Here is a 21,624-nt window from a genome sequence, read left to right as displayed (position 1 = left end):
GGGAGTGGGGTTGTGATGGGATGGGGATGGGACTCGCTGGAATGAGCGGGATGGGGTGGGGTGGGGTGGGGTGGGACATGATGGGATGGGGTAAGGACGTGACGTGACGGGACTGGATGGGATAAAGCGGGGGAAGGACGTAGCAGGAGGAGGACGGGATGTGACGGGATGGAGACGGGATGTGACGGGGGCTGGGATGAGCTAGGGTGAGGACAGGGAACGGGACGGGATGTGAGTTTGTAGCAGGATGGGATAGGGGTCAGAGCAGGGCGAAGATTGAGATGGGATGGGAGGAGGATGGGGGACGGGGCCGTTCCGCTTGGCACTGCCACTCCTTAACAAATCACCCAGCCATAACCTGGAGATGAAGCACCTGCCCGGCGCCGACCCTGAGCTCGTGCTGCTTAGCTACAGATATGAGGAGCTGGAGGTGAGTGGGCTGTGCAGCACCGAGCACGGCTGCAGGGCACCTGGGCTGATGGAGCTACAATGGATCCATCTCTGTGCAGAGAATCCCCCTGAGTGACATGACCCGGGAGGAGATCAACCAGCTGGTGCAGGAGCTGGGCTTCTACCGCAAGGAGACTCCCGAAGCCCCTGTGCCTGAGGAGTTCCAGTTTGCCCCTGCCAAGCCACTGCCCACCCTAATGCCCCGCAGAGCTCCTGCAGCCGACAGCAAGACCCTGTCTGAACAGGACAAGAAGGACCACCCAGACCTGTAGTGAGCAGTAGCAGGGGGTAGGAGGTCCTGCAGCCAGTCCTTAGAGCGTGGGGATGAGGGTATTAGGACAGCTGCCTCTTCCCACAGGGCTGGGGACCATGCCACAGGGTGGCAAGAGTGTGACCGGGAAGCAGAGAGATGCTCCCTGCTGCTGCCATTGTTGCTTGGTGCTCTGTAGCCTCTGTCCCAAGGGTGCCCTGAGCGGTGCCAGCCTTGGGCAGAGGCTCCTGAGCACTGGGGACATCCAAGTGAGCCCTATGTGCCTGACACTGCCTTCCTCCTGAGCCACGCAGCCCAGCCATTCTGGCATGATTGGTATGGAGAAGCAGAGATCTTTTTGCTCCTTTCCCATGCGCCAAGGTTCAGTCAACTCGTGGTGCCGGACAGCAGTATCCTACCTGCACAGGACAGAATGAAACTCTCAGCAGAAAGCCCCACGTGCTGGGAGTAGATGTGCTGAGTCCTGGAGGTGGGACAGCTGCCTCCCGGGAGGCTATGGCTTTATACCAGCAGGGCTGCCTCTATCAAGCACACAGTAAAGCCCTTGCCTACCATCAGCTGCACCTTGTCATCTTTCTGGGGCAGTCTCATTGGGGTGCACATCCATGCTTGCGGAGCAGAGGCAGGAGGGGGTTGCAGGGCTGCTCTGGCTGCACCATTTCCACTGGCACTCCATAGTTCCAGTGCTGTCCCTGTGGCCAGGTAGATTGGGTGCCACGGCTTTGGGCACGTTTGCTCCCATGGGGAGCAAGGGGTGAAGGCGCTAGCCCAGCTCTGGGCCCTGTGGTGCAGAGCTGAGGAGTCTCAGTGCAGCTGGGGCTGCAAACCCTCCCAGGGTGAGGGGAAGTGGCCCTCCATGCAGTGAAGTGGTTGCTGGAAGGGGCTGGGGAGAAGGACCTGAGGCAGAAGAATCACCCTATAGAATAAACTTTTATTGTCTGGCTGGTGTTGGTACACGTGTCAACGCAGGTGTAGACTGTGATGAAGGGGCGAGTGGCACTGAGCACGAGGTGCCCAGAGCTGGGGAGGAGCGCGGGGGCTGTCTGGTCCTTGCCCTGGCCCCGCGCTCCCTGGGGCCCTCCCCGCTCCCCTCCAGCTCCCCAGCACGGGGGTGCTGCAGGTCCCCGCCGTGGAAGCGCCCTGGGCACGTGCGTGCGGTGGGAAGCAGGGTGTCGGCACAGGGCCGTCCCCAGGGAGGTGGCACCAAGCAGGGACTGTGGTGGGCAGAGAGGCTTCCTTGCAGGGGACCCAGAACTGCTCTCAGGCTGCCTGGGGAGCAGCGCACTCTGCCTCCTGGCTGCACCAAAACCAGCAGCGCCCACTCGGGCCCTGGGTTGCAGGGCCCATGGGCTGAGCCACACAGACACAGACCCACACTGGCTCAGGGCCCGAGGGTACTGCGCTGCCCCAGCCTCCCTGGGGAAGCAGGGGCACTGCCCATGTAAAAAGAACTCCTTGAGAATGAATAACTTAACACACTAGAGTATGGCAGAGGGGAGGAGAGCCAAGCTGGCTGCAGGGAGGGTGGCATCCTAGGCAGCACCCACCTGGCACCATTCTGCCCTGCCCATACATTCAGCTGGCAGCCAGCCGGGGCAGAGGCTAACCGAGGAGCTCCAGCAAGGCTGAAGCAATGGGTGACCCAGGAGCCCCCACTTTGTCCAGCGCCAGCCCCGCAGCCTCTCCACCCCCGCTGCCAGCCTCTCCGTGGGGCAGCAGCTCCTCCGCACACCAGCGTCCCTGCAGGGAGGGGGCAGTGAGGTGTCGGGCAGCCGCAGGCCGGGGCAGGCTCTAGCACTCGTTCTGCCGCATGCGCATCTCGTGGCGACGCAGGTGGTTGTAGAGGGACTGCACGTAGGTGAAGACGCACTTGGCGTCTGGCTTCTTCCCCATGATCATCATGTCTTCCACCTCCACCAGGGGCACGCAGTCCGCCAGCATCCTGCAAAGACATGGGGCCTCAAAATGCCTGCGGGAGGCCGGGAGGGGGCCACCAGCACCAGGCACCGCTGCCCCGAGCCTCACAGTGCCCTCAATGCCCCCAGCCCCACGTGGCCTGCGAGGCCAGGCAGCCTGCTAACTCTGCTCACCGCACTGCCTCCGCAATCCCTTGCCACCCACGCCCTGCCCTGCTATTGGTACTCGCAGTCACCTCGCAGCCCTCCTGGGCCTGCTCCCTCCACAGGCTGAGGCCATTGCACTGCAGTGGAGCCACCAGAGCAGCCTCACCCCACACTGCCCTTCGTTCCCCAACCCCCGGACACGCTTCCCAGCTTCCTACCAACCTGCTTCCCCACCCCAGGTGCTGGATCACAGCCCAGGGAGGCTGGATTGGGCCTGACTGTGGGCACAGTGCTGACAGAGGTGCATAATTTCCAGTGGCTCACCAATGGCTTATGGCTACCCCAGCCAGGAGTCACTATGCTGCCCTGAGGTCTGCGCCGGGCACTGAGGCCTACCCTGGGTACTGAGGCCTGCACCAGGCCCTTCCCCAGCTGCTCTCCACCTCAGGGCCCTCTCTGCCATTAAAGCCAGCCTCAGGATGACACTGCTGTTCACTCTGACCCTTGGCTACAAGCACCAGCCCTGCCCCACTGCTGCCAGCCTGCACCCCAAGATGTGGCTCCCCAGCTCCAGCAGGCCCCATGTGGCTCCTCAGTCTTCGGGGCTGCTGGCACAGCTGGGGCTGTTGCTGCTGCAGCCAGGCAGGGTACAGAGGGAGGGAAAGGGGCAGCTCCCTCCTTCACATGGCTCTTCAGGGTTTGGGGCTGGCAGGGGGTGTCTGGGAGCAGCCCAGTGCTGCTGCCACCCATGGGAGGACAGTGCCCAGAGTTGGAGCAGCCATTGTCAGTGGTGGGTGACAGGGCACAGGCTGTGCTGGCACCAGCGCCAAGATCAGGGCTGGGGCTGAGCAGCCTGAAGCTGAGCTTGGGCTTGAAACCACCACACAATGGCTGAAGATGGAGCCATCTCTGTCAGGGTCCCACAGAGCACAGAAAGCCTGGCTCCAGGTCCCACTGTCATGCAGGGAGAGCCAGGGAGGGGCTCACTGGGACAGCTCAGACCGTACTCGGTCTTGGCTGACACCCTCCACAAAATCCCCATCCCTAGCCCTCTCCCCCTCATGCCAAGCTGCAGACCCTGCTAGCCCCACCGTGTGTTTTGGTGCACCCCCACAGCCCCTGGAGCAAGGAGCTGTGGGCTGTCACTGGCACAGACTCACAGTTGGTGCCAGCCCTTGGGCAGGGAGGCATGGGTGCAAGGAGCACTGGGATCAAAGAAAGCTGCCTGGCCCCTGGGCTCCTCACAGGTGCTGCAGCCATGCTAGGAGGCTGTAGGCCAGCCTGGGAGCTCTGCCTGGGGCCTTGCTCTTCATGTCCCACTCTCCTGGTTAATGCTGCAGAGCTGGAACTCAGACGGCCATGGAAGCAATGGGCTCTGAGCCCGGGGCCTGGCCTGCAGCAGCCCCACCGCATGATGTGGCAGCCCAGGAGGCCATGCTCAGGGCCTTGGGAAAGCACCCGCCTGAGCACAGCAGGTCCCCCGCTACCACCAGCCAGGGTGATGGAAAAGCTAAGGCAGCACAGGGAGACAGGCTCTGCCCTTATAAAGGCATTGTTTGGGCCTCGGTGTGCTCATGCAATGCAGAGCCAGGGGAGAGGAGGCTCCAGTGCCAGCTAGGATGCCCCTGAAGACAGGCACAAACAGTGCAAGAAGAGGCAGGACTGCAGTCTTGAGTCACACTTTCCAGGCTCCCCTCTCCTGCCCATATATGAGCAGGCAGCACCTCGATGGGAGGGGAGCACCCTGAGCCACGCCTGACCCCGCAGCGCAGCACCGGCTGCAGCCCCCCCGCTGCAGCCAGCAGCCTATGTGTGCCCGGGCCAGGCAGCCTCGAGTACAGGGACGAGGAGGCAGCGAGCGCAGCCAGTGAGGCTGGAGCACTCTGGGAGCAATGGGGGCTTACCCATCACCTGAGCAGACCCACTTGGGCCTGTGCTGCTCAGCACTTCGGTGACCAAAGCGGTGTTCCCTGGTACCCGCCCGCTCAGCGCCTGGGCTGGGATGGGTGAGTGGGAGGAAGGCAGGGAAAAGCCGCAGCAGCCCCACTCCTGCTGGCATCATCCCTGTGGCTGGAGAGCCATCAGCCCCCTGGGTCCCCCCTGTGGCCACCTCCTCAGCCCTCTCCTCTGAAAGGAGAGAGGCAGCCAGTTGCTTCCACCCTGCTCCCGGAACAGGACTCGACCCTCTCCCACCAGTATACCCCATTCTCTGCCCCAGCCACAGCAGCCGCTCCCCGGCCCTCCTGCCAAGCTGCGGGATGCAGGCGGGCGGGTGTGCAGCAGTAGATCGACAGGAAGATTCTCACCATCGCTCCCGGGGGTGAAAATGGGCTACGACTTTTTGGTTTTTACCAGCCCCTTCTGGACCAGGCAGCGATAGAATTCCTGAATGTATGTGTACACACACTTCCAATCCGGCTCGCGCATCCGGACCATGTCCTCCACGTCCAGCAACTGCGGACAGTCTGCGTGCTTCCTGAGGGCAGGGAGAGAGAGGGGCAAGCCAGTGACCGCAGCCCAGTCGGGGAGGGGAGAAAGAGAGAAAACAAGAGACACGGATCAATGCAGGTCCCATTCCCTGGGCAGATGCTGCTCTGCTCTCACATGCTCTGGGGGTGCGCGATGCAGGGGCAGGACGGCTCCAGGCACCGCCGCGCTCCAAGGCCATTCAGTGTGACTTGGGGGGCCAGGGCTCACAAGCAGGGGATGGGAGGGCAGGTGAGCAGTGTGGACAGGCGTGAGGTCCAGAGGGAATGACAGAACGAGACAGAAGAGGGAGTGATGTGTTCTGGCGCGCCTGGTGCTCGGGGAGCGAGTTCCAGAGCGGAGCGGTGCTCTATATAGCTCATATATAGAGCAGCCAGGAGGGCCAGGCAAGCCCAGCGTCCTGCCCAGCTCCGCTTGGAACCGCACGGCACAGCCCTGGTGCAGGAAGCTCGGGAGAAGACGCTCACAAGAGCTGGAGGAGGAGGAAGGACAAGAGGCCACCTGGCTTCCAGGCCGGAGAGATCGATGGCTCTCTCAGTCCACGCACCGGTCCCAATTAAAGCAAAAAGTCTATTAATAGGAGCGCCAAGACCCAGGCACACGGCTCCCTATTCCCGATTGCTCCACTGAACAGCACCGCGGGAGCTGCTGGGAGCTCCCGGCCAGTGCTGCCGCACTAAGCACCAGCTGGCTGCCACCTGCCGGGCAAGTGGGGATGGGGCCCCTCCGAAACCCACCTGGCCCTGCCCAAGGCGAGGCCAGCAGGGTGCTGGAGGGGAGGAGGAGTGGATGGGAGGAGAGACAGAAGGAAGGAGAGAGGGCCTGGCTTCCAGCCCTCCAGCTGGATGCGCTCCCATCTCTCAGCACCCAGGAAAACCAGAAGCAAAAGGGGAGGGAAAAGACTTGAGAAGCTGCAACGGTGTTTGAGCCCCTATAACCGTGAAGGAGGCACCTTGCATGTACAAACCCCAGTCCCAGCTCCCCAGGTACTGCACTGTGCATGGCTGGTGCGCTGCCCCACATAACCTGCCCTGCCTTTGGCTCCTATGCTTCATGCCCAGGAGACCCAGCCCCATGCCCACCACCTCAGCACAGACTGGGCTGTACTGGCCCCCTCGGGGCTCTGTACATACAAGTCCTCTTTTCCCCAGCCTCTCTGCGTGACATAAAGGAGCAATGCCAACAGGCGCTCAGCCTTGGGCATGGCCAGCTCCTCCAGAGCCTTGCCCGTGTCCCTGTACCCAGGCAGCAGAAGGGAGAGCTGTCCTGAGCGTGGGACATGCCCACAGCCCACGTGGTAGCACTGGAGTTACGTACTCTGCAGAGGAGAATGCCACCTCGAAGTTGTGACGGCGGTTCTGGGGTGAGAGCTGGCTGTAGTCAAAAGCATCTGGAAAGAAGTTGTGGACCAAAGCACAGAAGGCCATGCCATCACTCCAGCTGGAGGAGAAGTTCTGGATGTCCACGTGCTGCAGGGAAAGAAAGTTACCAAGGGGGACAGTGACTGGCCCAGCCTGGCCCAAGATGGGGAGAGCAGGCAGCACTGACCTCATAGCCCCGGGTCTTAGCCCTGCACCAGTCCAGCAACATCTGCTTGATGCTGTTGGCATTGGGGACGCCACAGCTGGAGGAGCGCTGCACAGCTGCACGCGGCGCCGCAGGGTTTGGAGAGCTGAGAGAGAAAACACGGAGGGTAATGCACGTTGTGATGCTTGCCGCCCCAACTGCCCTGTGCCTGGCACATCCTCACCTCCCGCTCTCCTTCTGCAGCTTCTCGATCATGGCTTTGCGAGCCTGCGAGGCGGATGTCTTGGGCAGGCTCTGAGCTTTCATCAGCTCCTTCTTTTTCTCAGCCTGGCGCCGCTCCAGCGCAGCCAGGCTGCTCTGCCTCGAGGCACTCTCGTCCTCCCGGTCAAAGATGCTGCAAGAGACACAGGGAAAGGCTCAGTGCAGAAAGGAACGTGCATAGCCCAGGGGAGCACAAGCAGTGTTCTGAGCCCCTCATCATCCCAGAGAACTCCATGTTCCTAGGACAGAACCAGCACAGCTCAAGGCCCCTGGCTGGTGGCACCGCCACTCACCTGCCTGTCTTCTTGGAAGACGAGCTGTAGGATGATTTGGTTTGAACAAATGTGCTGCTGCTGCCATCTGCAGAGAAGGAGAAAGAGGCCTCAGGCAGGAGCCACAGAGCAGCAGAGCCGGACAGGCTATGGGGCTCTGCTATGTGCTCTGCAGCAGCAATGTCCCCGTGGGCACGCCCAAGGGATGCTCTTGATTAAAGGCAGGAAAAGCTCTTACTGTCTGATCTCTTCACATAACTCGATTCCATGGTTGTTGTGCGGGAAGTCTTGCTGCCATCGTCTGCAGGGGAGAAAGCAAAGAGGGTCAGCTGGGTTAGAGATCAAGTGCTGCAAACTACCCTAGCATCCACAGAGCATGGCAGGGAGACATCCTGTGCAGGCATGGGGGTGAGAGCAGGACAGATACATGCAGCTGACCCTATGCACTATGCTGTTACCTCCCTGCACAGAGAGAGCAACAGAAGATGCTCGGCCCTCTGTGCTATCACCTGCCCTGGGCTCTGCAAAGCCCGGTGCATGTCACAGGCTGGGCTGATTGGAGCAGTCCAGATCCAGGGCAAGCACGGAGAGTGGCAGAGAGAGAACCAGTGGTGAGCCTTGGCAGCAAGTGCACCTGCAGAGCCCTGCGCTTACTAGACTGGATGAGGCGCTCGGTTTTGGTGACAGTGCTGCGGGCTGAGCCATCGGCCGACTGGGTGCTCTGCGTGGTGGTGGTGGTCTCGGTGCTGTGGCCAGCCCTGCCCGCTGTAGCCTGGCTCTTCATCTCCTGCAGCCGCTGGTCCCGCTCCTTCTCCCGCTGGTCTGCAAATGCACACGGGAGATGGTGTCAGCAGTAAGATGCAAGGTCCGTGGCCCCAGGTGGGGATCAGCATTCCCCCTTCCAAGCAGCTGCCAGCTACCTCGCTTGCGCTGGCGCAGCTCCCGCATGGCGTTACGAATCAGCCGTCGCTCCTCAAAGTCTGTGGTCTGATCCAGCTGCGTGAGGAAGGGGAGGTCAGCACGGCCCCTCTGCTCTTCTCTCTCACCCAGTTCCAACCAAGCCCCCTTCTCTCCAGCCTGCATCCTGCCCTCAGAAGCCCACACCATCGCAGTGAAGGACGTACCATCTTATCCAGAACATCCTCATCCTCGATCCTGCTCAGCTCCTCGACATTCAGCTTGCTCCTTTTCTCCACTTCCCTCACTTGGACCTTCTCCATGCCATTGGGCAGCTCTGGCTCCAGCCTCGGTGCCTGGGGCTGCTCCACCACCACCTCCGGTTCCATTGGCTGCAAGGAGAACACCCACACGCCTGAGCCTCACCAGCCCCATCACCCCATAACGAACCCGATACTTGCCCAGTGCCACAGGCAGCAGGGACCGTGGAGATGCGCTGTGTGGTGTAGGAGCTCACGGCTGGTGGGACGCCGTGGACATCAGCAGTGACCGACGCAGGCCGAGTGCCACACTCCCAACGCTCAGCACACCGCAGCCCACCCTGCCCCAGGAGACCCCAGGCGCTCTTGTACCTGCTGCCGAAACGTCCCCAGATTGCAGCCTGCAGACACCCACGACCCACTGCCACCGCCGGGGCCTCCGGTGAGGCAGGAGGGGCACCACGCCTGGTGCCCAAAGCAGGCAAGGTGCTGGCAAGGCCAGTGCACGCCATTAGCAGCACGAGGGATTTCCAGGGAATTAAGGGACTTAGCGGAAAGAAGAGCTTGTGCAGGAGATCAAGAGCCTCCGCGTCATCTCCGCTCAGGAACTAGGCCAGCTCAGCCCCCACGGGAGCACGGCCAGGACACCAAGTCCCTTTCAGCGCGACCCCCAAGCAATGTGCCGTGGGCAGCTCTCCAGGCCCAGAATAGGGCCTGGAGGCAGCGGGTGGGAGGTGTCGGGCCAAGGCAGCCCCGCTGCACACCTGGCCCCATCCCGCACCGCTGCCAGGCGCGAGGGCACGCCTTGCTGGCACCGGCTGGCTCTCTGGTGGCTCAGCCCGGGGCCAGCAACGCAGCGCGCCGCGGTGAAGCTCCGGGCAGGAGGAGCAGCGCAGAGCCCAGGGCCAGCACAGGGAGAGGTGACGACCGCGAGGCGAGCCCACGCAAGGGCCGGGACAGCTGCCCCGCGGCCGGCACGCCAGCAATGCGAAGCAGGCAGGCGCCATTGGCTCGCAGCCCTGCCCGGCACCGGCCTCCCACAGCAGCGGGCTGTGACTGCGGCTGATCCCGGCCACGCTGCGCGCCCGTCCCACCCCCAGCCGAGGGTTTCTCCTCGGCCCCCAGCTCCGCGCCCCCCCAGCGGATGCTGCCCAGGACGGGGCAGCCCGGCCAGGCCCGGCCCGGCCCGCACTCACAAAGCTGTCGCTCCGGGAGAGGTGCAGGGTCGACTGTTGGCGCGTGCTGGAGAAAGTGGGCGGATGGGCCACCGGGCTGCCGGGCTCCTCGGTGCCCTCAAAATGAGCGCAAGGGTCCTGTGCTTCCAGAAACAGGGTGCTGAGGTCCTTCTCCGCGGGCTCCGGCGGTGCCAGCCATAGGGCCAACAGGTCCAGCCGGCGGCCCAGGCGCGCCTGCTCGGCCCGCAGCACCAGGTGCTCCTCCTCCAGATCCCGCAGGGCGCGGGCCAGGGGCTGCACCTGCCGCAGGGCCTGCTCCAGCTGCCCCTCCACTGCCCGCCCGAAGGCCTGCAGCTCCCGCCGCAGCTCCTCCAGCTCGGCCGCCCCGGCCTGCGCCAGGCCCTCCAGGCTGACTCCCGGCATGGTGCCGGCGGGCTCCAGGGCTGCGGGTGCCGCAGCGGGCCCCTCTCAGCTGTCCCCTGCCCTTTATAGGGGCTGCAGGGGCACCACCCCCGGCTGGAGGCCGGCCCGGCTATTCTTGTCGCAGTGCGGCCGGGGGTCCCGTGCAGGGGCGCTGAGGCAGGCGCTGACGCTTGGAAGTGTTTCCAGGCCCCACAGGACCAGGTGGCCCGGCAAGGGGGGGCCCTGGTGGCTGCTGCAGGGAATGGGCTCCTGCCTCTGCCCCCACAGCCCGGCAGCTGCTGCCCCCACGGCCACGCAGCACTGGGGCTCTATGGGGCAAGCAGGCAGTAGCAGAGGCCCTGCAGGATCCACTCCAGCCACACTGCTCTGTTGCATGCAGACAGCCCCTCCTGCACAACTTCCTACAGCCGTCCTGCCCCACGTCAGCCACTCAGCACAAAGCCCCCGCCCCAGGCAAGCTCCGTTGCAGGGCAATGCCACCGGCTGCAACCATGGGTCTCACCTCCCCTTGCTGCACGCAGCCCCATGAGCTGCCAGCTCCCAAGGCGCACGCAGCACCCCCAGCAAAAGGCAGCAGCCCCCAGCCCCACACACACCACGGGTCAGACCGACCCCTACCTGGCAGGGCTGAGGGCACCACAGCCCTTTCCTCCTCCTCCTCCTCCCTGCCTGCTTGCAGCACACCTGGAGACCGTGTCCAGCCCTGGTCCTCAAGCACCCACCCCACGCTGCAGCGCTGCTAATACCTTAATGAGAGCTGACAGACCGCTGGGCCAAGCCTGTGCGAGCGCATTAGTGCAGGGCTGTCACCCTCCGTGGGCAGAGAGCTGCACCTCTGGCATGGGCAGCACCAGCTGCAGCCCCACCAGGCTGCATGCTGGCAGAGGTGAGCACCGAGCTGGGCCCACAGCAAGCGAGCAGCACCCTAGCCACCACCATGACCATGCAGGCAGGCACTCGGCCCCATGAGCAAGGCAGCGCCAATCTGGACATCCCAGCTCCTGCCAACACCACTGCACGCGTGCGCGCGCTTTGCATTGCCCTAGATGGCCAACAGCAGATAAAAGCATTTGAAGAGCTGTAAGCACCGTGCTGGCTCCTGGGCACCTCCAGCCCTGCTGCCCCAGCACCCAGGGCTGTGTCCTCATCTCCACCCAGACTGCAGCTGGGGGTGGTTGTACCTTTTTTTTTTTTTTTTTCCAGTTGTCCCCAAGAATCCCCCTGCACCAGGCAGGCATGGCTGGAGAGCACAGAGGGAGGGAGACGCAGGACCCAGGGCAGACTGCAGGACAGAGCCCCTGGAGCAGGGCCCTAGAGGAGCTCCCCAGCCCCACAGCCAAGCTTCACTCACAGAATGGAAAACACAGGGCAGGATGGCGATGGGTTTCCCTGAGCTGCTGCAACCCTACAAGGTAACTGAGAGCAGAAGGGGAGACCCACAGAACCTTGCCCCTTACCCACTCCCTTCTCTTAGCATCTGTATACACTATGGCACAGGAGTGCAGGGGCTCACCTGGACAGGGACGTGGGTCTACACGCAGGCCCTGGGAGCTCTCCTATCCACACAGCAGAGCCCCCCGACCGCGCTGCCAGCACCGAGCACCTGCCCCGATGCATGGAGCTGCTCCCACCCCGCACTCAGGGCCCTGAGCACACTCACTTTGATGACATTGCTGCTGGTGCTGATGCTGCAGATGCCGCTGGTGCTGCTGGGGATGGCGGTGATGCGGATGGGGGTGCTCCTCAGCCCCAGGGTGAGCTCTGCAAAGGAAGCCGCGGGCACTTGGGGAGCGCTCCAGCCCGACAGCCTCAGCCCCGCGCCCCCAGGGGGGGAGAGGCACCGGCTCCGCCGCATCCTGCTCCTGCAGCAGGGCTCTGAGCTCTGGTGCACAGAGAGGGCTGCGGGGACGGCTAAAGCATGTGGGAGCTGCTGCGTCGGGGGGAGCCAGGCCCCCCCAGCACGCCTTCACCCCTAAGATGGACACTTTCCGCAGCTCTCCAGCGGGAGCCAAGACCTCCCGGCGTGAGGGACAGCCCCGGAGAGCGCACAGAGGCATCCTGTCCTGATACGGGCAGGCAGGGCTGCATGGCACACGGGGCAGCAGCGGGGATGGCGCTTTGCACGACGCCCGTTGCCAGCAGGAAGGCGGGACTGCGGGGATGGGGCACGAGCGCAGGGCTGGGCCGTGCTCTGGGGCTGGGCTGTAGGGCCAGGAAGGGACAAGGCTGCGGGGTTGGAGGAAGGACCGTGGGGACGGGAGGGGGCATTTGGACGGAGATGGGGACAGGCCTCGGAGCCTAAGGGCGAGGGCTGCCACGCTCCTGCCCTCCTGCAGAGCCCACGCTCGGCCCCCCGCATCCTACATCCCACCACTGCTCCCCCACCTGCCTGTCCCACCAGCACCCACCATACATCCAACCACGCGTCACCCGTCCGGGTGCCAGCCCTCCCTGCCAACCCCTGGGTGCCCGCCGTCCCCGCTGTCCCCGCTGTCCCCGTGCCGCCTGCCCGGTGCCCACCTGCCCGCTGGCTGCCGGGGGCGGCCACGATGCGGGGGGTGACGGACTGCGTGTGGGGCTGCACGCGCCCATCCTTGATCTCGATGGTGAAGTACGTCTTCATGCCGTCGTGGGCGGCGGTGGGGCCGGTACCGGCGGGGCGGGGGCCGGCGGGCGGCGGGCGCTGCTCTGCTCCTCCGCCACCGCCTCCACGCGCGTTTTGAGCGGGGCCCGGCGGGGCCGAGCGAGGCCCCCGCTGCCATTGGCCGGGCCCGGCCCGCCCCGCGGTGCCGCCCGCCCCCTCGGGGCCGCCCGCCGCCGCCCGCTGCAGCCCCGCGGTGCCCACCGGGGCCGCGCCCGAAGGGGTGAAGCGCTGAGCGCGCTCCCGCACCGAGGAGGAGCGCTGCACCGGGCTCGGCTCTGCGGGGGACAGAGCAGCCGGGTCAGATGGGTCCCACGTCGAGTGCCCGCTATGCATGCAGCCCGGGCACCCCGCGATGCATGCTGCTCCCCCCAACTCCCCCCAGTGCATGCCGTCCCCATGCACGCCGCCCACGGGGATGCTGCCCCCCGGGTGCCCGGCAGCCCTCCGAGCTTCTGCCTGCCCACGCTCATGGGTAGGAGCCCCAAATGGAGCACAGCAGCCCCGGTGTGCCCTCACCTGCACGGCCCCGCGGGCATGGCGAGGAGGGTGCTTGCTCCCAGCGCTGAGCGTTGAGGCGAGACGGGGTCCGTGCTGCGCTCTGGGTGGGCGCTACCAGCCGGGAAGGGACAAGGCCGCGTCCGCATGCAAGGAATGGGATGGAGGGAGCAGGGAGTGAGCACAGAATGGAGCAGGGTGCCAGCTCCCCCCAGTGTCACCCATGTCCTTGGAGCTCAGTGCCCACTGTGTGCCCCACGGGGCACAGAAGGGTGATGGAGGAACGCAGGCGCTGTGGGATTATCTCAGCTCCCATGGAACCCCAGCAGAGCGGGGCCAGCACTGTGCAGGCTCTGTTGCACGCAGGAGGAAGCCAAGCTGCTGCTCAGCTGCCCCTGCTCTGCCCCAGGGCCACGGGCTCAGCCCTTCCCTGCCACCAGGCCCGAGCCCGCGCCCTGCTGCCAGGTTCCCAGCGGGGCCATGACCCCCAGGGTGCACACAGCTGCGAGCTCCCATGTGGCCTTATTTCCTCCTGGCACAGCAGAAGGGAAGCACTTTCCCAGCAGCAGCACGAGGGCATCAGTTGCCCACCACAGTCCCTTTGGGTTGCCAAGAGCACCCGGCCAGGCAAGGAGGGCCCGGAGCAGCGCTCAGCCCCCGGCCAGGCCAGTGAGCACACCCCCGGGGGGGCCGGGGCCGGACGGGTGCTCGGCTCCCAGCCTTATTGGGACAAAGAATGCAAAAGGCCGAGGTTTGCTGCACGCACAGATTCCCTTTCATGGCCCTGCAGCAGCCCGGCCGGTAGCTGGGGGACGTGTAAACACCGTGCCTGGCACCCCACTGCCTGGCCCGGGCCTGAGCAGGCCCTGAGCCCATCAGTCACCGCGTCCCCATCCCTGGAGGCCCGTCCTGCCCCGCACAGAGCAGTGCATCCTCCCGGGCAGCCGCCCAGCACGGGGCTTGCAGGGGAGGGGCCCGGAGATGCTGCAGACCCAGCTGCCCCCTGCCTGGGGCGGCCCTTACCCGCTGGCTTCTCCTGCGGCATCGCGGCCTTCCCCGCCACCTGGCCTCGCACGCAGATGACAAACTGTGGGGGGGAAGGGGCAGCACGGTGAGCTGGGGAGCTGTCAAAACCTGACCTAAGCGGCGCAGAGGGTCAAGCACCACGACAGGAGCCGTGTGCCATGCGCAGCACCCTCCAGCCCCATGCTAACAGGGCGGGGGCTGTGGTCTGGGTGGCTCCCAGCCCCCACCAGTGCAGCGTTCCCATACCTGGCCACTCTGAGTGACAGCGCGGGGCTGTGTCGGGCCGTGCTGCTCCGCCTGGCGGCTCTGCCCTGTGCTGCACGGGGCCTCTGTTGGCTCCACACTGGGCTCCTGTGCAGGACAGGAGCTGCTAGAGCCCTCCTCCTGGTACTGCAGCTCACACTCAGGCGTCCGGTCGGTGTGCAGCTCCACCTCTGCTGTGTGCTCTTCGGGCTCTGGGGCTGCAGCGGGCTCCAGGGTTGGGTGCAGGTCCAGGAGCACCACAGTCCCCGAGGCTGCGGCTGCAGGATGGATAAGAGGCTCTGTACAGCATCCCCACTCCTGTGGCCCCAGGCAAGCACCTGGCTGCCAGCTCGGGCTTTTCAGGAGACCCCCTGCAGCCCCTCCATGCTCCTGTTCCCCCCCTCCCTTCCAGCCCCCCCAACACCCCACTTTCCCCTGCACTCCCAAGCTCTGCTCTTTTACTCAGGCAGGGCTGGGCCTCTGGAATACGCTGTAGACACGGACTCACCCTGGGCAGGGGGTTTCTGGGGCTCTCTCAGCTGCTGACCACTCAGGTCCTGCAGCTCAGCTTGGCCGCGCTCCTGCTCCTCGTCCTGCTCATGGGCCTGGAAGAGAGCAGGGGTGAGAGCCCAGCCAGCCCCACGGCTGCCTCCACCCCAATGCATCCAGGCACCTCCTCGTGCAAGGTGGGTCAGAAGTGCCACTTCCAGCAGCACTGTTCCCTCCCTACCACCTGGCCAGGGACTGCGGCCTCCCCCTGTGCTGTCCCCATGCTGCAGGGCAAGGGGTGGGACATCATCACACACACAGCAGCTCACACCCTGCACCGGGGTTACTGCAGAAGGCTGCAAGGAGACAAGTGTCCTGGAGCAGCAGCGTGGTGCCAGGAAGGGACGAGGGAACTGCAGCACCAACCCAGAGCAACACAGGCTGAGATATCTGTGTAACTACAGGATGGGGGGGATGTGGAGAGGGGACCACGTCCAAGGGATGCATTGGGGGGAGCCAGTGCCCAAACCTGTACCTCACCATGGTCTCTGCTTAAGGGAAATGCCTTAGGTTTTGGAGAAATAGACAAGGTGAGGTGAGATGGGCTGGCTGTTCGGGAAACACCCCTGCACACTGGGCTGCGTGCTAGGGGTGCTGCGGTGCCAGCAGATGCTGACCAGGAAGGAGCTGGTATGGGGTCACCTTCCCCCACTGCCAGCCTCATGCCAGGCCCTGGGGGAGGCAGAGTGAAAAGGTGGGCTGAACAGAGGCAGCCTGGGGGTCAAACCAATGCTTGTCCCTTCCCCACCCTCTCTCCCAAGTGGAAGCCCTGCACTGTGTCCCTGCAGGACACCCAACCACCACAAAGCTGCCATGCCCTGCAGGGCCATCACCGCTAGGCAGGGAGCTTGGGCTTGTACCCACCACTGCCAGCCCTGCCCCACTGACTCAACCTTCCCCATCCTGGGAAGACATTGCTACCGGGCACCAGCCTAGCCCTGGAGCAGGACCGGGCCCCTCAAAGGCGAGCAGGGAGCACTCACACAGCCCATGTTGGTGTCCTGAGCACAGCCAGCCACATCCCCACGTCCCTCCAGACCTCTGCTCCACCACCACTGTCACCCACCCCTGTCCCTTAAGGCAAGTAAGTCACACAAGCACACAGATTTGTGCCCCCGGGAGGCTGCCACAGGAGCCCAAGCAAAGCACGCAGCAGTTTCCAGTGGCACTCCCACCAGCACTCACCACGGAGCGCTCAGGCTCCTCAGCAGGCAGCCTGTCTGCGTCCCCGACACGGCTGCTCTCCCCCGTCCCGGCCAGCACCGGCTGCTCAGCATCTCCCCTCCGGCTGTTCTCCACGGGCTCGGCACCGCTCTCCACGCTCACCACGGCCGGCAGCTCGGAGCCTGCCCTCTGGGAGCTCTCCTCGTTCCCGACCAGAGCTGCCGTTTCAGCATCATCCCTCCTGCTGCGTTCTGCGCGTGCGGGCACGGCTGCGGGCTCGGCACCATCCCTGCGGCTGCTCTGCACGTTCCCAGCCAGGGTTGCAGCTGGGGGGAAGCAAAGAAGGTAAAGTTCAGGAAGGAGCTGGGCGCATTCCAGCAGCTGCGGGGCAGCCCAGACGCAGGGAGCTCACCTTCGATCTCCTCGGCCCGCAGCTTGCGGATGGCGGCGCGGATCAGCTTGCGCTCCTCGTACTCGCTGGCTGCCCGCAGCTGAGGAGGGGCAGAGCCAGGCAGGAGTGAGGCACAGCCAGGGCTCGGTGGCACTCGGCCCCCCCCATGCCACCCCACTGCCAGGCACTCACCAGCTTGGTCAGCTCCTCCACATCGGTGATGGACTCGAGTTCTCGGGACAGCGAAGCGAGGGCCTTCTGCTGCTCCTCCTCCAGCTGCTGCGACCTGCGCCGGAGCCACGGGTGAGAGCGGCACGGGAGCAAAGTCCCGCACAGCCAACGGTGCCGGGGTCCCGCGGGGCCTCGCGCGAGCTGCGCCCTGCCCGGGGTACTCACCGCAGCCAGTTCTCCTTGTTGTCCTGCCGGTGGCTGCCGCGCTCGGTGCGGAAGCGTTTGGAGGCCAGCGCCTCCTCGTCCCGCTCCAGCTCCTGCCGCTGCAGCTCCCGGATGGCCGAGCGGATGCGGCGGCGCTCGGCGAGGTCCAGCGTCGCCTCCAGCTGGGAGGACAGGGCAGGGCTGGGCGCTGGGCACAATGGGGCCGTCTGTCCCGCGCTGCCCACGCGCCCGGCGCACACAGCCTGGCACTGTCTGCCCCCGCTCCGGGGGACGAGGGGTGGCCCAGCCCCGGCGTGGGATGGGACATGAGGTCAGCCAGAGCTGGATGCCGCCTCGGGGAGCGGGCACAGCACCCGGCACAGCACCAGCACGCAGGGGGCTTCGCCACCTCCAGAGCAGAGCCGCGGCGTGAGCTCTGCCAGCGGCCTGTGCTTAGAGCCAGCCCTGCACAAGGCAGGCACGGTCCTGCTGCGGGACACCAGGCCCTGCCCAGGCACTGGCTCGCAGCGAGGGAACCGGGGAAACGATTTCCCATGGAGCTTGTTAAAAATAAACCCTGTGACCTGCAGCAGCTGCTGTCAGCATCAGGCCCCGGCACGCTGGGAGCAGCGGCGGCCTCACCAAAGGGGGAAGGCAGCAGTCCTCTTCCTCGCATTCCCACAGGACACTGCCAGCCCAACCAACTGGTCACTGAGCTTCAGGTCACAGCAGGGCCAGAAGCACAGCTCTTGTCCCCAGGCACGCAACAAGCCAGGGGAAGGCTGCCAGCCCACTGCAAGCCCATGGCACACACTGAGTCTGCCAACACAGCCAGTCCCAGCAAAGCCACCGATGCTCATCTGGGAGCCGCATTTTCCACACTGCCACCCCCAGGGACACCCTCCCATGTGGGTCAGCTCCTGCTGGGCAGCACGGGGTTGGAAATGAGCATCCTTGTCATCAGGGGCTGCAGCTTAAAGCAAACACGCTCCCTCCCCGGTCCCTCCCAGCACCCCCTGCCGTGCAGTGATATTAGCATCCCATATCAGCATCCTGCAGCAGGGCGAGCATCCGCCTCCCGGGGACAGAGCCGGGGGCTGCAGCCCTGTGCCATGAGCTGCAGGGTGTGGGCTCTCATCCGGAGTCACAGCCTTTGCAGCAAGACAGCCCTTTCCCTGCTGGCTCAGCACACAGCAGGGTCCCGGAGCACAGCGTCGGTGAGCTCAGCACTATCAAACCACGAGGCCAGGCATGGGAACGGCCTCAGCCCACCCTCACAGCCCCACATGGCATCTCTGGGGTGGGAGAAGCCTCTGCCCTAGCAGACAGCACAAGAGAGGCCTAAGACCACAGCAAGAGGCCCCATACTGCGGCAACGCCAGCTCCTGCATGCATGGAGGGTCCTGGGGCAGCAGCAGGTGAAGCCGGGCAGATCTGAACACCCACAGCCTCCCCAAGGGACCCCTACAATGGGGCCGGGAGGATGGAAGGGAGGCAACAAGGCGCTCTGCAGCTGTGCAAAGGCCTTAAGGACACAAAAACAGTCCTCCACCCCACGCTGGGAGGCCGAGGCCCTGACCATTTGCTAAACAAACTGCCGGCTGCGTGCTGTGCAGCCCCGGCACCCAGCACAGGAGCTCCGAGCCTCGTAGCAAAGGCAGCAGCATGGAGGGAGGGAAGGAGAAGAGCCAGGGTCTGCCCGTCCCATGGGCATCTGATGGATGGGGTCTGACCTGCACCAGGGTCCTGGAGGGTTCAGCCTTTCCTCCGCAGGAGAGATGGCGGTAGGGCAGCAGGAGCCCCGTCCCAAGCCCACGTCAGCACGGAGCCAGCACACGGCAAACACACGGCTCCATGGGGCAACGTGCCGGAAACCACAGCTGGAGCCAGGGCTGGAAGGGGCCGTGGGGCCCTGCAGTGACAAGCCCTGAGCTCGGCACATGCCAGGGCCCCAAGGGCCCTGCCCAGCCCGCAGCAAATTAATGGTTGCGAGCAAACGCCCGCCTCGTCCCACACAAAGTGGCTTTGTGAGGAGGGTGCTGGCAAGCCACCACGGGCTGCTTTCCTGGTGATGCCCGAGCACAGCAGCACTCAGCCTTGCCTCAGCCCAGGGCACGTCCGCCAGCAGAGGGCCATAATTAGCCCCGCTAATTAGCCCAGGCTTTCCATCCAGCTCTGGGATAGGCAGGGCACAGAGGGGCGCTGAGCAGCTGGAGCACGGCCACGGGGAAGCTCAGCGCTGGGGACAGGAGCCAGAGCAGCATCCCCATCGCTCCCGGCCAGGACGAGCCCCGCTGCAGCACCTGCCCCGCTCACCACTGCGGGGAGCCAGCGCCCACCCTGGGCCCTCGGGCCCCGCACGGTGGCACCCCGGGGACGTCAGAGCGCTGCCGGGACCTCTGCTGCTGGGAGAAAGGAGGAGGAGAACAAGGAACCGAGGGATGGGGAGAGCGAAGGAGCAGGGAGGAAGCGGCGGCAGAGGCAGGCAGTTTTCCCTTATATGGGCTAATCCTCTTCCAGCGAAGCGGAGCCAAAAACCTAACCAAAAAAAAAAAAAAAAAAAAAAAATTCCTTCCCCGGCTCACGTCAGCTCGGAGCAGGCTTCCACCAGCTGCATGGGCACGGGGAGAGCTGCGGGCAGCCGCGGGGTGAGGCCGTGCAGGAGCTGGGGAACACCATCCTGCAGAGAGCCCGCAGCTGCAGCGGGGACGGAGAGGAGCACCCGACATCGGCACAGCCCCGCAGCGCTGCACAGCCCCGCGCTCTGCCCGCGTGCTGCAGGGCCACGGTCTCGGCCTCTCCCCGGGCACCTGCCCGGCCGGCCTGCAGCACGTGAGTGCAGCCCGCTGCGTCAGGAAAGCATGGGTAGGTGTGAAACACATCCCGGTCAAACGGGGACGGCCCTGCGGAGAAGCACTGCCTGAGCCCTGGCTCCCAGGTGGGAAGCAGAGAGCAGGGAGGAACCCCGAGCTCCCATCCCCACATTTCCAGGGCAGGAGATGGGTCTGCGAGCCGCGCTCACGGCGGACTGAGGAAAGCCAAGGAGCTGCGGGCGGCACGGATCCCGTGCTGACCTCTGCGCTGTCCCAGCAGCACCCCGACCCTTTCCTGTTCCCCGCGGACGTTCTTTCCGAGCTGACTCAGCTTCCTGCCGCTCTCCATTCCCCAAACCGCCCGCGGAGCCGGCGCGGGGCTCGGAGCAGGGAGGCGGGCAGCGCCAAGCCGGGTGCCGGCTCACGCCCCAGAGCAGCTTCCCAGCGCGGATCCCTGGCTGGGCCGGACCCGCTCCCACCGCTGGGCTGCACGAGGGGCGACCCACGAGAACACCCGACCCGGCACGGCCCGGAGCCCGGCACGGAGCGGGGCAGGCAGGAAGCAGCTCCGGGAGCGCCGGGATGCCCGCAGGAAGCAGGTGGCCGGGGAGGGCTCAGCTCCTGGAGCCGGGCCAGCGGGAAGCAAGGACCCGGGGCGCGCGTGGCAGATGGCGGGCAGCGCGTCCCGCCCGGCACCGCGCAGGTCCCCGCAGGGCAGCGGGACGCGGGGAACTGCCGCTCCGAGGGGACGGAGCCAGCGGACGGACGGCACGGCCCGAGCAAAGGGCCGAGCGCGGCGCTGGGCACAGCGGGCAGGGCGCCGAGGCAGCGCCCGGAGCAACCCCCGCGGTCCCGCAGCAGCTCCCCGCGGCAGCCCCGCTCCCCGCCCGGCCCGAGGGCACCGGGCACCCGGGCCGCGGCGGGAGCGATGCCACCTGCGGGTACGCGGAGCTCTCCTCCTGCCCCCCCCCCCCCGGCACTCAGGGGCACCCTCCGAGCAGCGCGGCGGGCACTCACCAGCTTCCTCAGCGCGCCCTCGTCCATGCCCTGCAGGCTGTCCTGGGACATCCTGCCCGCCCGCCGCCTCCCGCGAGGCCCCGGTCTCCGTCCGCGCCCCACACAACAAAGGGCGGCGCGGTCTCGCACCGCTCTGCTCTCCCGGGCCGGGCCCGCTCCGCCGCCGCGCAGCCCCGCGCAGTCCCGGCCCCGCGCTTCACCGCGGCCCCGCCCGCGCCCCCGGCTCCCTATTGGCCCTCACCCCGACCCGCCCCCCCCGCGGCCCCGCCCGCGCCCCCGGCTCCCTATTGGCCCTCACCCCGACCCGCCCCCCCCGCGGCCCCGCCCGCGCCCGCCGCCGCCATTGGCTCTTAGCTCCGGGCGGGACGGCCCAGACCGGTCCCGCCGTCCCGCCCCGGCCCCGCCTCGGCGCGGCCGCCCCCGGAGGGTGGGGAGCGGGCCCGGCTTCCCCCCCCAACCCTGGCCCGGCAGCCCCCGGTGCGGCCTCCGTGGTGCGGGGCCCCGGGTGGGCACGCGCTGCCCGAGCGCGGCGAAGTTTGTTTGTGTAAAAGGAAACTTTTGTTCGGAATTAGATGGCAGCGGGAGAGAGGCGTCGTGGAAACGTTTCCGTCCGACTCGGCCTTTTAGCAAAAACCCAAATTTGGGTGTAAATCCGTAAAGCCCGGAGCGTCCTTCTGGACTGAGGCTCTCGGCCCCTTCCCTGGGGCCCTCTGGGCTCAGCCCGGGGGGGCTCCCACCCCTCTGCCTTCCTGCAGGTCGGACAGGGCTCCCGCACGGCGCCCGTGTGTGGGAGCACGCCGTGCTCTGCTGGTGGGGCAGCC

At 65.8% G+C, this 21,624-nt stretch overlaps 2 protein-coding genes across 4 annotated transcripts; one reads left to right on the top strand and one right to left on the bottom strand.

Annotated features, from left to right (window-relative positions):
* On the top strand, positions 66–1,278 carry SELENOM (selenoprotein M). The gene is made up of 3 exons (XM_021412432.1): positions 66–430; positions 510–721; positions 809–1,278. Coding segments are annotated over exons 1-3 (357 nt in total). The 5' UTR covers positions 66–286; the 3' UTR covers positions 810–1,278.
* On the bottom strand, positions 1,633–21,011 carry SMTN (smoothelin). Of its 3 annotated transcripts, none has more exons than XM_021412429.1 (21): positions 20,804–21,010; positions 16,995–17,155; positions 16,791–16,884; positions 16,620–16,698; positions 16,229–16,533; positions 15,003–15,099; positions 14,498–14,772; positions 14,249–14,312; positions 13,247–13,339; positions 12,607–13,005; positions 11,747–11,847; positions 8,456–8,620; positions 8,252–8,327; positions 7,986–8,153; positions 7,570–7,632; positions 7,353–7,419; positions 7,022–7,192; positions 6,820–6,943; positions 6,589–6,740; positions 5,091–5,260; positions 2,526–2,663 (listed from the first exon to the last, which is right to left on the bottom strand). In XM_021412429.1, the coding sequence occupies exons 1-20, from the start codon at positions 20,852–20,854 to the stop codon at positions 5,116–5,118; spliced, it is 2,850 nt and encodes a 949-aa protein (XP_021268104.1). In that variant the 5' UTR covers positions 20,855–21,010; the 3' UTR covers positions 2,526–2,663; positions 5,091–5,115. The 3 variants fall into 3 exon arrangements, with proteins under 3 accessions (XP_021268103.1, XP_021268104.1, XP_021268105.1); XM_021412430.1 differs by having other exon boundaries at positions 2,542–2,663; positions 5,190–5,260; positions 20,804–21,011; XM_021412428.1 differs by lacking the exon at positions 5,091–5,260 and having other exon boundaries at positions 1,633–2,663.

This window comes from Numida meleagris, chromosome 14, assembly GCF_002078875.1.
Source record: "Numida meleagris isolate 19003 breed g44 Domestic line chromosome 14, NumMel1.0, whole genome shotgun sequence".
In the NCBI taxonomy this organism is placed as follows: domain Eukaryota; kingdom Metazoa; phylum Chordata; class Aves; order Galliformes; family Numididae; genus Numida; species Numida meleagris.
Note: the sequence above shows the minus strand (reverse complement) of the source record. Positions and strands in the feature narration are given on the sequence as shown.

What these genes read in the sequence shown, in the direction of transcription:
- SELENOM (XM_021412432.1), top strand. Translation starts at nt 287, where the DNA reads ATGGGAGGAGGATGGGGGACGGGGCCGTTCCGCTTGGCACTGCCACTC. An exon ending in ACAGATATGAGGAGCTGGAG is followed by an intron (nt 431 to 509) that starts GTGAGTGGGCTG and finishes ATCTCTGTGCAG; the next exon opens with AGAATCCCCCTGAGTGACAT.
- SMTN (XM_021412428.1), bottom strand. Translation starts at nt 20,854, where the DNA reads ATGTCCCAGGACAGCCTGCAGGGCATGGACGAGGGCGCGCTGAGGAAG. An exon ending in TGGAGGAGCTGACCAAGCTG is followed by an intron (nt 16,699 to 16,790) that starts GTGAGTGCCTGG and finishes GCCCCTCCTCAG; the next exon opens with CTGCGGGCAGCCAGCGAGTA. An exon ending in CCCCGGCAGCCAGCGGGCAG is followed by an intron (nt 11,848 to 12,606) that starts GTGGGCACCGGG and finishes CTTCCTTTGCAG; the next exon opens with AGCTCACCCTGGGGCTGAGG.